Source organism: Lithobates pipiens, unplaced genomic scaffold (genome assembly GCF_037356315.1).
Source record: "Lithobates pipiens isolate NorthernLeopardFrog02 unplaced genomic scaffold, aLitPip1_a1.2 Scaffold_16, whole genome shotgun sequence".
In the NCBI taxonomy this organism is placed as follows: Eukaryota; Metazoa; Chordata; class Amphibia; order Anura; family Ranidae; genus Lithobates; species Lithobates pipiens.
This window is the reverse complement of record NW_027507748.1, coordinates 319,158,429-319,172,068: the sequence shown is the minus strand read 5'-3', so window position 1 is coordinate 319,172,068 and position 13,640 is coordinate 319,158,429. Positions and strand designations below refer to the sequence as shown.

Here is a 13,640-nt window from a genome sequence, read left to right as displayed (position 1 = left end):
CGTAAATTCCAGAAAACGTACCTTAGTTTGTAGATGTGACAACTTTTGCGCAAACCAATAAATATACAGTTATTGACTTTTTTTTTACCAAAGACATGTGGCTGAATACATTTTGGCCTAAATGTATGACTAAAATTGAGTTTATTGGATTTTTCTAATAACAAAAAGTAGAAAATATCATTTTTTTTCAAAATTTGCGTTTTTTTTACGTTTATATCGCAAAAAATTAAAATCGCAGAGGCAATCAAATACCATCAAAAGAAAGCTCTATTTGTGGGAAGAAAAGGACGCAAATTTTGTTTGGGTACAACATTGCATGACCGCGCAATTACCAGTTAAAGCAGCGCAGTGCCAAATTGTAAAAAGACCTCTGGTCATTGACCAGCAAAATGGTCCGGTCTGAAAGTGGTTAAATATCGTGGGGGGTGTCTATAGTATGCCTGTGAAGTGGCACGTGTTTCCCGTGTTTAGAACAGTCCTTGCACAAAATGACATTTAACGGAAAAAAAGTAATTTAAAACTGCTTTTAATGTAATGTCTGGTTCTGGCAATATGGATGAAAATCAGTGAGAAAAATGGCATGGGTAGCCCCCCTTGCTCATTACCAGGCCCTTTGGGTCTTGTACGGATATTAAGGGGAACCCCTTACCCAAATTATAAAAAGGAAAGGCTTGGGGTCCCCAGGCCCTATATACTCAGAACAGCAGTATACAGGCGGTGCAAACAAGACAGGGACTGTGTAGGTTTGTTGTGTTAAGTATAATCTGTTTGTAATTTTGAACTGGTACATTTTTAAAGTGTAGCTCCAGTCAAAAAATAAATTTTTAAGCTTTTTGGAAAACATAGGGAAGTATTATCACCCCTGTATAATTTTTTTGGCCGTCCGTCTTTTTTCATCTGACTTCCTGTTGTCTCCTTCCGTTTGCAAGTAGGAGACGTTTGTAAGTTGGATGTTTGAAAGTAGGGGCCTGCCCTATATGCTCTGCAGAAATTTGGCCCTAAGGTGTTGGTGTTGCCACAAGTCAACACTGTAAGCCCCCAAAGTGACTCTTGGTGGGTGCTGGAGCGCCCTGCTGTGAACTATTATATCAAGAATTGTAATTACATGCCATTGTTGAACAGTGGTAGAAAAATTGGGCCTTTGGTGGTTGTGGTGGTGCTGGTGCCACGACACTGTCATAGGCATAGGCACTCTTGAATGTATGTGACATTTAAAAAAAAATTATTCAGTTACATCAGCTTCAGGTGCTTGGTAGCTGGTGGTGATCCAAGACTGATTCATCTTTATGAAGGCCAGTCGATCAACCGAGTTGGTGGACAGGCGCAACCTGTGATAGGTTACAAATAGTGATGGACGAACTTCTGATGGGACGTAACGCGAACCGTGAACGCAGCCAAAAGTTTGCGAACTGCAAAGTTCGCGGCGGACCCCATTGACTTTAATGGCAGGCGAATCTTAAAAACCTACAGGTCATATTTTCAGCCGCAAAATACTTCCTAGCTGTGCACACATAGTCCCACCACATGGATACTGACATAACAAAAGTATTAAGTGAATCTGGGATCGACAACAACAAGCATTCTTTTTTTTATCCGTGAAATTTTGACAATTCAGGAGAGCATGAAGGCCATGGAGGAGAGGCAAGGTCTGGGCAGGCTATGAAGGGGGTGCAGGAGATGATCAGTGTTACAGTCAGGGCAGCGTAGTCCTGTGCCAGTGTCCCAGTGTGCCAACCTGTGCTTGAGCCCCTCCCTCTGCCCGGCCCTTACCCCCACCTATGCAGGGCTCCACTGCGGTGGTCCGGAGGTGCCAGTCCAGTGCTGATCCTAATCCATGGTGCTGGCACTGCCTGCTGATTGGCTTCTCCGCTGTTATCTCCCTCACTGTCTGAAACCAGCACCGCGATAGAGACTGAGCACTGACACCAACACCGTGATAGAGAGCACTAACACCAGCACCGAGATAGAGAGCACTGACACCAGCACCGAGATAGAGAGCACTGACACCAGCACCGAGATAGAGAGCACTGACACCACACCAGCACCGTGATAGAGAGCACTGAGACCATACCAGCACCGAGATAGAGAGCACTGACACCACACCAGCACCATGATAGAGAGCACTGACACCAGCACCGTGATAGAGAGCACTGACACCAGCACCGAGATAGAGAGAACTGACACCAGGACCGTGATAGAGAGCACTCACACCAGCACAGAGATAGAGAGCACTGACACCACACCAGCACCGTGATAGAGAGCACTGAGACCACACCAGCACCGAGATAGAGAGCACTGACACCACACCAGCACCGTGATAGAGAGCACTGACACCAGCACCGAGATAGAGAGCACTGACACCAGCACCGAGATAGGGAGCACTGACACCAGCACCGAGATAGAGAGCACTGACACCACACCAGCACAGTGATAAAGAGCACTGACACCAGCACCGAGATAGAGAGCACTGACACCAGCACTCTTTGTAGTATCGCTGCAGAACCGCTCAGCAGTCACAATGCTGCACAGTGGAAATGCACTATACTATGCTTTCTACATGTGCAAGTATTTTATATGTGTATTACACCCCTATATACTGCACACCCTACACTGATAAAAGACAGCTGCAGAATCGGTCAGCAGTCAAGTATAATAGGCTTTCTATATTTGAAAGGAAATTAGATGCAACACAGAGGCAGGGGGAAGCCACCGCAACAGGCCGCAAGCATTCCCAAAGCTTGCAGACTAATTCCCAGTTTAAATAGCCCATCCTTGTGATGTCATCGCCGTGCCTGTACGCATGCGCGAAATAGCGGCAATTTGCCGCTATCACGCATGCGCGAAACCATGCCTCGATCTCAAACCACACTCGCGCATCCGCAGTACGGCCGAGAACGCAAACCCGGAAGTAGAACGGCGACTGCTACGCGGAAGAACCAGCCGCCATGCCTGCACATACAAACAGAAAAAACGAGGACAGATAAAAGATAACACAAACTGCTGCCATAACGAACTATAGAACCTCTCACCACTCCCACCACGATCGATCACTCGGCCGAAGGTAAGGTAAGATGACACCGGACTTTCCAGGGGGCAAAACAGGTCACCTGCTAATAGCTGGCTATCCGACCAATGTGCAGCCTGCCTGCCAGTGGCCAGGACATGGGCTTCTTCACAGCGCCTCTTCCACTGCCCACTCCATACCCTGCTAATAGCTAGGGCTTAGCGGAGTAATGCGACTTTCCAGACCCAGAGTCGCAGACCGGCCGATCTAGATCGTGGGAATGACAGATCTTCAGGTAGAAAGACCACCTCTGGGGCGTGGCCAGGATGGCACTGTGAGCGGCTGCTTCTTTAGTGAGCTCCGCTTCTAATACACTTACCCGGATCCAGGATTGCCTTTCCTCCTCCATATTAAGCCCCTCCGGAGCCCGGGGTTGGTGCCTGTTAGCCCCGCGGCCCAGCGGGAGAGGATTGAGGGCGCGGCGCTCTCCCGGCCGTTCCGCAGCCTTGGCGGTGATTTAGGCCGCAGCCGCTGCCTTTCCTGGTGGCCCCCGCCCGGGCGGCGGAGCGCGGTGTCCACGGAGGATCGGGGCGAGACCCCCGAGACCGGTGGCTGAACAGAGGGTGGACCCCTGCCTGGCGGATGATTGCGGCCCGGACGCGGAATCCGGACCTCCGGCGGTGAGTAGGCCGCGACCACGGCCTTTACTGACGGCCCCCGCCCGAGCGACTGCAGTGCTCCCGGAGTGACACCCCCCGCGGCCTGTGGCTGATCCCATACGAGGTGAGGAAGAGCCTGGACATCCAGAGGCGAGTAGGCCGCGACCGGGGCCTTTCCTGGCAGCCTGCGGACTGCCCGGGGGCTCCAACTTGCGATCCCCCCCTGCACTGAGGTGGGGTCCCCTGCCTAGCCTGCTCATCATATAGGGAGGAGAGGGGGCCTGTCTTGGGGAGGTTGCTGACCCCCCGCCCCCCGGTATACAGGGCCCATCTGGGACATCAATTGGAGGGAGTTCGGGGGCGGCCCCCGTGACGGCCCCTGCAGGGTGAAACCGGGCGGGGGACTTCTTTAACGCCCCAGCTGTCCTGGAGGACCCCAGCCGACGGACCAAGGGCGGCCCTGGGCACGGGAACGGGCCCTTCTGCCCACACACACAACAGCCCTCCCTTAACGGCCCGAAGACACCTGGACTCTACAGCCAGGGCATCAGAGGTCTGCCGGTGGACACTCTCTGAACCCACCTGGACTTGTCCTGCGCCACTCCATCTGAATGAGGCGCCGGAACTCAGGCAAGAATTTTAGTAAAGGGGGCAAGCGTCTGTCTTTCCCATCCCAGCCAGACCCCCCCCCGGGCAGACTTGGTCCCCCAGGAGGAGACCCGTACCACACGGAGTGCCCATAGAGCTTCCCAGATGGCCCCCATGGATCCAGCCGAGTCCCGGCCTCCCTGGCTGGCGGAGGTCATGGCGGCCATTGCCACTTGTCAAACCACCCTAACAGCCAAAATGGAAGCCGTGCAGTTGGATATGGGTCTTATCAGACAGGATATAGACAAACTCAGATCCAGGGTTACTGAGACCGAGCAAAGGGTGAGCAATACTGAAGACACAGTGTCCGAACATGGAGCTGCACTTCGCACCCTTCAAACTAAAGTTAAAGCCTTGGAATACAGAGCTGAAGATGCCGAGAATAGGAACCGGCGCAATAATCTCTGCATTGTCGGCCTCCCAGAGGGGGCTGAGGGGAACAACCCCACCTGCTTTTGTTTCTCGCCTCACTACGCAGTGGAAAGGGCACACCGTATACCACCTAAACCGGGGCCCCCTGGAGCCCCCCCACGAACCTTCATCCTCCGCCTCCTTAATTTCAGAGACCGAGATGCGGTTCTCCACGCTTCTAGAACGGTCGGCGACCTTCAGTATCAGAATGCCAGACTGATGATCTTCCCTGACTACTCGGTGGAGACTCAGAAGCTCAGGAAATCCTTTGATTATGGGAAAGCGGCTTTGAGAGCATGTAACATCCGCTATAGTGTTCTTTTTCCGGCCCGTCTACGAGTCCAGGACGGAGAGACGACCCGCTTCTTTAACACCCCCGGAGAGGCATCTGCCTGGATTGATTTGCTGGCGCCAGCCCGCTGATCGACTAAATACCTCTTCGGAATTGATCACAACCCATTCTACTGTTGGGATGCCCACGGCCTTTGCTGCACCTGTTGTGCCCTGTTTGCACCGATGGTGGGCTCACCTCTAATGCTGGCAGCAACCTCCCCGGTAGCGGGAGTTCAAGTTGATACCCCTGACCTGAGATACGGTCGGGAGAAGGCTGTGACATGCCGCTCCTCTTTGCCCTTACCTGCTCCCTCCTGGAGCATGGGGGCTCATACCATATGTTCCTTCCTCCCCTTTTTTGATCATTTTCACTGATGGGACAAACTTCAAATTTTCTTTATCCTCCCAGATCCATGTCCCTGTCAGCCTCCTTCATAGAGCAGGCGGTTGCCTCACGCCTAGTGAGCCGCTCACTTGGTTACCTAAACCCCCCCAGGATGTCTGGGGGGGGGTTGAACTTGCCTCCTGCACGGACCCCCAGTTGCAGCCGGCGAGCTGATACACTTTGGGATGAATACCCTCCTCAGTTTAAGGGGGTTGGGTGGGGTGGGGGGTGTTGACTGTTCCCCTAACGGGGCCAGGGATTTTTTCATGTATGGTTATTGGGGTTATCTGTTTGTTCTCTGTTTAGTTTTGTTGTACTTGTTTACTAAAAATATTGATATTTCAGTATTGCATTGTCCTCGGATATGTATGTCCTGGGTCAGGCGGTCCAATCCGGGAGCCGGGGTTCCACAATGATCCTGATCCTTCCACTGCCCCCAGAATCCATGTCTACACTTAACATTGTAACTTAACCCACACGTTGCTGCCATGGAGTCTGTCAGGAAATGTTCTTACATGCTGGCTTAGGTTTTAACTCTTTTAAATGTTCTAAAAAAGGCATTGCGTTACTATACAGGTAGCAACTTGAATGAGTTTAGACTAAAGTGAGGATCTCTAAAGCTTATAATGGCCTATGCTTAAAACACAGAATGAACTAAAAGGCTTTTTTTAAACTTTGTAGGGGAATAAAAAAAAAAAGAAGCAGTTTTCCATCTACAGATGTTATTCTGCTAACGTGGTCAATGCCTACATAGACAATTAAATGCATTAATGCATAAAGATACAGTATGAGTTTTTTTTCCTTTTTTAAACTATTAATTGCACCCAAGTTTACAAAAAAAACTATTTTTTATCTGGTTTGGAATTTTAGTCCCAATGGCACACACATTATTTGAGTTACAAAGCAATTACTGGTCTTCAAACCCCCAAAAAAAGTGAATATATACTGGTGCAAAAAGAAAAACCAAGGAAGTGGGTAAGGAATAGTATTGATAGGTCAAACACTTGCTGCCCAATATATGACAGGGAAAAGTCATAAAGTAGTAAAAACCATAAACTAAAAATAGTCACACCCAAAATATATACTTTGCGCCTAGCTTACTATTTTTAGTTTTATGTTTTTTTTACTGATCTATTTTAAGATTCATACAGAGATTTGTAAAAAATAAAAAAAAAATAAAAAAGATTTTAAGGAAAGATGTAGAAGATTACATATGCCATAAGTTTATAAGCAAATTACTAAGGGCTTTATGTGTCAATTTATTCTTAAAAAATATTACACATGCTAATGCGACATGTATGTTTGGATGAAAAAATTACTCATCCACCTTAGTCACACATTATTATTTTTTTTGGTTCAAATAGCGGGTGGATGGTGCAATCACCGCTGCTGCCGGAGAGCCTTCCCTGATGGCAGAATACAATACAATTTCCAGCTATAGCCGGTGGCCCTGATCGTTCAGGAAAAACATGACAGATTGGTTGCACACAAGTCAATTGATCAAATCAATAGATTGACTTGTGTACAACCAGCTAGCCCATATATGGATCAAAATTCGGCCATCCTCTGCCGGCTTTAGGCTGTTTTCACACTTCTGCTACGGTCTTGCATGAAGTACCTTTGGTGTGCTTTCAGAAAATGCACCAAAACTGCCTAATCTAATGTAAGTCTATGAAAATGCATGGGTAACCGCCAGTACACTGTTTTCAGTGTTAAAGGGGCCTTAGTGAGTTAATCCTTGTGTGTCACATTCTGGGCTGAATGGGATAACAACAGCAGATGACCATGTTCTACCATGGAAAACAAAGAGTGGTGCAACTAATTTGGGATATTTTGGTATGGAATTAAATCCTACACCGTGGTCATCCTTTAAGCGAGTGACTAAAGAAAAGGACAGAGGCCACTTTTGGACTCCCTTTGAAGTTGCTACTTAGTTGCCTGGCTGTGTAGGATTTACAGTATCTCACAAAAGTGAGTACACCCCTCACATTTTTGTAAATATTTTATTATATCTTTTAATTTAACAACACTGAAGAAATTACACTTTGCTACAATGTAAAGTAGTGAGTGTACAGCTTGTATAACCGTGTAAATCTGCTGTCCGTTCAAAATAACGCAACACACAGCCATTAATGTCTAAACCGCTGCCAACAAAAGGGAATACACCCCTAAGTGAAATGTCCAAATTGGGCCCAAAGTGTCAATATTTTGTGTGGTCACCATTATTTTCCAGCACTGCCCTCTTGGGCATGGAGTTCACCAGAGCTTCACAGGTTGTCACTGGAGTCCTCTACCACTCCTCCATGATGACATCACAGAGCTGGTGGATGTAGAGACCTTGCCAGCCCCAAACCATGGCATTCCCACCACCATGATTTGCTGTCCCCTCAAAATAACTCAACACACAGCCATTAATGTCCAATTGGGCCCAATTAGCCATTTTCCCTCCCCAGTGTCATGTAACTTGTTAGTGTTACAAGGTCTCAGGTGTGAATGGGGAGCAGGTGGGTTAACTTTGGTGTTATCACTCTCATACTGGTCACTGGAAGTTCAACATGGCACCTCACGGCAAAGAACTTTCTGGGGATCTGAAAAAAAGAATTATTGCTCTACATAAAGATGGCCTATGCTATAAGAAGATTGCCAAGACCCTGAAACTGAGCTGCAGCACGCTGGTTAAGACCATACAGCGATCTACCAGGTCAGGTTCCACTCAGAACAGGCCTTGCCATGGTCGACCAAAGAAGTTGAGTGCAGGTGCTCAGCGTCATATCCAGGGGTTGTCTAGTTGTATGAGTACTGCCAGCATTGCTGCAGATGTTGAAGGGGTGTGTGTGTGTGTGTGTGTGTGTGTGTGTGTGTGTGTGTGTGTGTGTGGGGGGGGGGGGGGGGGGGGGGGGAGGGTCAGCCTGTCAGCGCTCAGACCATACCCTGCACACTGCATCAAATTGGTCTGCATGGCTGTCTTCACAGAAGGAAGCCTCTTCTAAAGATGATGCACAAGAAAGCCCGCAAACAGTTTTCTATAGACAAGCATACTAGGGACATGGATTACTGGAACCATGTCCTGTGGTCTGATGAGACTAAGATGAACTTATTTGGTTCAGATGGTGTCAAGCGTGTGGCGGCAACCAGGTGAGGAGTACAAAGACTGTATAAGTACAAAGACAAGTGTTTGCCTACAGTCAAGCATGGTGGTGGGATTGTCATATTCTGAGGCTTCATGAGTGCTGCCAGAACTGGGGAACTACAGTTCATTGAGGGAACCATGCATACCAACATGTACTGTGACATACTGAAGCAGAGAATGATCCCCTTCTTTCTGAGACTGGGCTGCAGGGCAGTATTCCAACACGATAACGACCCCAAACACATCTCCAAGACGACCACTGCCTTGCTAAAGAAGCTGAGGGTAAAGGTGATGGACTGGCCAAGCATGTCTCCAGACCTAAACCATATTGAGCATCTGTGGGGCATCCTCAAATGGAAGGTGGAGGAGCGCAAGGTTTTCTAACATCCACCAGCTCCTTGATGTAGTCATGGAAGGCTCACTGGTTTTCTCAGAAGTGTGCCTTGAGATACAAGTCAAATTTCAGGCATCACCTATAATGATACTCCATAACTGGGATTTGATCAGGGGATTATGAGTGCAGAGTCCAACAATCAGGAAACCATGAAGTCAGCCTTACATGGATCGAAATTTGGTTGGTTCAGCGGGGACAGATCAACTTCTGTACAACTTGCCTCTTGGAAAATTTCTGCACACCGTCACCTATGTTGATCAGTGAATTTTGACGGTGAGAACACAATAGCTCAGTGGAAGTGATTGCCCCCAATGTGTGGATGGGGGAAATCGGGTCAGTTTTTTTTCCGTTTAACTCTGGTTGAAAGGAAAAAAACAAAAAACAAAAACTAATGTATGAGCTGCCTTAGGAAAGATATGGTGAAACAGAAAACGATTTCTTCGGAACAGAGAAAGGTAGGAATCTGCAATGAAGACGTTTTCCAGAACTCTTGCAATGTATGTATCTCAACTCAAGAAAGTTTTTTTATTTTCTTAAACGAGGAGTTACACTAAATGTTTCTTAATCCCAGTCAATGAACAAACATACTGTAAATGACTGTCAAAATTCCTTATTTATACCCTTTTCAGATCAACAATTGAGAGCATCGAAGCCAAAGTATAAGCATGACAGCCAGGGAACTCATTCTTAAAGTCTAACTCCATGTTTACTTCAACTAGCTGGCTTGGGTCAAGCTGGCCAAACAAGATATTTTCTTTTACCAACCGCTGTGGCTGCCGATGTTATATGAATTGTATGCAATAGCTACAAATCGTATACAGCGATACCTTCGGCAGTAGTACAAGGACTTCCTGTCTACTAGAACACAATTTTGTCAGGCTGAGTGCTACTCAGCCATTCACAGGAAGCCTTGTATCGGTGAATTCAAGGCTCCCTCTGATTGAGGTGGGTTGGTATGACATTGTGATCTCTACCTCAGACAAAGCCTTGCATTCAGGGATATATTGAAACACCTTTTGTGCATTGCAGGGTTCTGCTAAACTTCATTTTCCAGCAGCAGTCCTGAAGTCCCTGAACTGCAGCCATTAAACAGTGCTGTACAATGCAAGTAGCTGTTGTTACATACAGCACTGACAGTTGCCACAGCAATCGGTAAGGTAAATAGTTGATCGTGTACCTTTTTTTCATCACACATGCGTGGTGGTATGTGGCATGCAGAAAAACACAGCTCAACGGAGATTTGAACAAGTTGGTTAATACAGTTTGGGGAAAATTTAGTGTGAAGGCTTCAAAACACTGATGACTTGGAAATTATTTCTGGACCAAAACATCTTCTGTACTAGAAGTCAGTTGAAAGTATTTTTCTGTCAATTACTTTTTAACAGAACTTAAAACATGCAAATCTTGCCCAAGAAAAACCCAAGCCAAAATGAAATACTACATATTTATTAAAATTAATTAATGATACATTCAATAACCATCGAAAACACTGAAGGTGAAAAAAAAAAAAAATAATAATAATAATAATACAGCTGTCAAAGAGTCAGACAGTATTGCACCACAGAATTCTTAGAAAGAATCCTTAAGGAATGACCTACTTGTGATAAAAGCATTTCACAAACCTTGTTAACATTGTACTTTTTGGATGCCCTGAAAACCCTTTCTCTAATATGCTCTTTTACGGCAATATTTTTGTCTTCCTATAAAAGTTTTATTGCATGAGATCAGGTACGAGCTAAACAGAGGAACACAAAGTCTTTGTTATTTCAAGTTCAGATGTCCGAGTGCAGAAATTATTGCTCTTAAAATGTGCACTTCACTGCAAACACTGCTATTGGCCAGAGAGTTCATCTCAATTCTTCCTATATGGCCATCAGTTCCCCATGGCAGTGATTGCAACAATTGAAAGTTATGTTCTCGTATCGAGTGTATGGATGAAAACGTCCAATGCTTTTCTTTGCTGCCAGGAAGGATGGTGATGAGGACTCTGAGAAAGAAATATCAGCAGACGTCTCTGTACATAATGTAGGGTCCTGAGATTTCAGGATCTGAAACAACACAGATAGTTCAGTTTATTGTTTATCTGACACTGAGGAAGAATCAAATTAAATTTTTTCAGAAATTCATATAGATCTGAGCAACAGGTTACCATTTAACCACTTCCCACCCGGCCAATGCATATATACGGCCGGGTGGGAGCCGTCTACTCCTGATAGGACGTTCAGGAACGTCATTCAGGAGTAGCGGGATCGCGCGTGCCCGCGCAGCGGCGCGATCCCGATGTGCTCGTGTCACCCGGACACGGCACATTTCAGATCGGCAGGAGGGCTCTGTGATTGGCCCTCCTGATCACATGACGGCCGTGTCCAATCACGGCCGTCATGTGATGTAAACAAACAGCCGGTTGCTAGGCAATCGGCTCTCCTCTCCTCACACGGAAGTCACCGCTGAGGAGAGGAGAGCAGAACGCTGCAGCCGGCTGATGATCAGTGAGTATGGGCTGCTTTTTACAGCTTTTTACTCACTGATCATCAGTGTAGTGTAAACACACAACACACCACACAGTACAAACACAGTCCCCACATATGTCCCCAAAACACACATGTCCCCAAAACATACATGTCCCCAAATAATAAAAACACATGTCCCTAATAATAAAAACATGTCCCCCACATATGTCCCACTAAAATCACATGTCCCAATGATTATCTGCACACATATGTACGTGATCACCTGCACACATATGTACATGATCATTTGCGTACATATGTCCGTGATCACACAAACCAATTATTATACACTTAACAGAATTTTTTTTACCAAAAACATGTAGCAGAATAAATTTTGGCTTAAATTTATGACAAAATTTGATTTTATTGGATTTCTTTTCAAATAGAAAAAAGAAAATATAAGTTTTTTTTCCAAATTTCCGCTTTTTTTGCGCTTATATCGCAAAAAAAAAAAAAAACGGAGTCGTGAATAAATAACACCAAAATAAAGCTCTATTTGTGCGAACAAAATGATAACAATTTCATTTGGGTACAGTGTAGCATGACCGCGCAATTGTCACTGAAAGCGCTAGAGCGCTGAAAGCTGAAAATTGGGCTGGGAAGGAAGGGGGTGAAAGTGCCCTGTATTGTAGTGGTTAAAATACCAAGCTTATTCAATTTTTAAAAAAAATAAATAAATCAGTAAATCTTTAATACAGGTCAATGCATATATCTAGCAGCATTGACAAACTACAAGATGCTAAAATCATAAAAGAAGAAATAGGACAAAATAAATGTGCTCAGCAAACAGCTCTTCAGACACACTAGCCTTTCCCAAATCCAATTATCCAATTATCCAATGTGTTTGCAGATCTCAAACCTATATTTTATTCACAACAGAAATCATATAAAAAGGTTTAAACTGAGAAAATGAACCATTTTAAGAAAAAAAAAAAAAAAAAAAAAAACTGATGGCAGCAACATATCTCAAAACAGTTGGGACAGGGCAACAAAAAGCTGGCACAGTAGGTGGTACTAACAAGGAAGAGCTGGAAGAAAATTTTGCAACTAGTTAGGTTAACTAACTGGCAACATATTAGTAACACGATTGAAAAAAAAAAAAAAAAAAAAAAAAAAAAGAGCATCTTAGCCCTTGTACACACGGTCGGACATGTCGACAACCAAATCCGTCGGATTTTGTCCGTCGGATCTTGTCCGAAACTGTTGCATACACACGGTTGGACAAAGTTGTCAAAAAATCCGATCTTTCAGAACGTGATGACGTAATTTAGTTATGATGGGACTACGTTCAGGCTAGTAGCCAATAGCTTTGATGTAGGAATTTGATCTGAGCATGCGTGGCACTTTGTCCGATCGGAATTCTCTACACATGATCGGAGTATGTCCTATCGGACCAGTTTGTCGGAAAATATTTCCAGCAAGTTTGAAAATTTGGTCCGACGGATATTCCGACGGAAACAGTCCGATGCATACCACACACAGTCAGATTATCCGACAACACGGTCCGATAGGACACATTCCGACGGATTCTCCGACCGTGTGTACAAGGGCTTAGAGAGTCAGTATAAATGGAAAAAACTTGCATGCAAATCAGTAATAATGTGAACATAAATAGTGGTGCGCTTATTCAGTAATAAACAATCATTAATTACACCAAATAAAAATAAGGACAAATTAAATTGTATGAAGATTGGATAGAGAGACAAAAAACGTGAAACTAAGCTATGTATGAATGAATAAAGTCCAAGTAAAAAATATATATAAATTATATATAAAAGGCAAGTGTGGAAAATTGTAAAAAAAAGTCCAAGCGCAAAAATATGTAAACATGGATGACTAATTAGTCCATAACTTGGAAGAGAAAACAACTCCAATAAGAGATCAGGCAGAAAGAGTGCTGAAGAAGTCACATGACCAGTGCCGCAACGCGTCGGGCAGAGCCTTGTGACGTCACTTCCGATGTCCAGCGCTAATGGAAGTGTGGTGAGGGAGAGTGTGTCACTACTCCTATCTTTACTGCGGATGTTACCTTGCTTTTATGCAAGCAGTTATTGAATAAATTGTTACTTTAATTGTCATTACTGCACTATGGATATCTTTGTTCTCCCGGCGATGGCTGTGCAAGAGGCATGTTATTGGAGCGAGTCTCTATAGACCTATTGGAAT

The 13,640-nt window shown here is 45.4% G+C and overlaps 1 protein-coding gene across 1 annotated transcript in view; it reads right to left on the bottom strand.

The window, feature by feature from the left end:
* Window positions 1-10,394: 10,394 nt before the first annotated feature.
* BLZF1 (basic leucine zipper nuclear factor 1) overlaps window positions 10,395-13,640 on the bottom strand; it is a 56,479-nt gene continuing 53,233 nt past the window's right edge. The window contains exon 7 of the mRNA XM_077481676.1: window positions 10,395-11,012. Coding sequence (XP_077337802.1) covers window positions 10,827-11,012 — 186 coding nt within the window. The 3' untranslated portion in view covers window positions 10,395-10,826. The remainder of the gene's footprint in view (window positions 11,013-13,640) is intronic.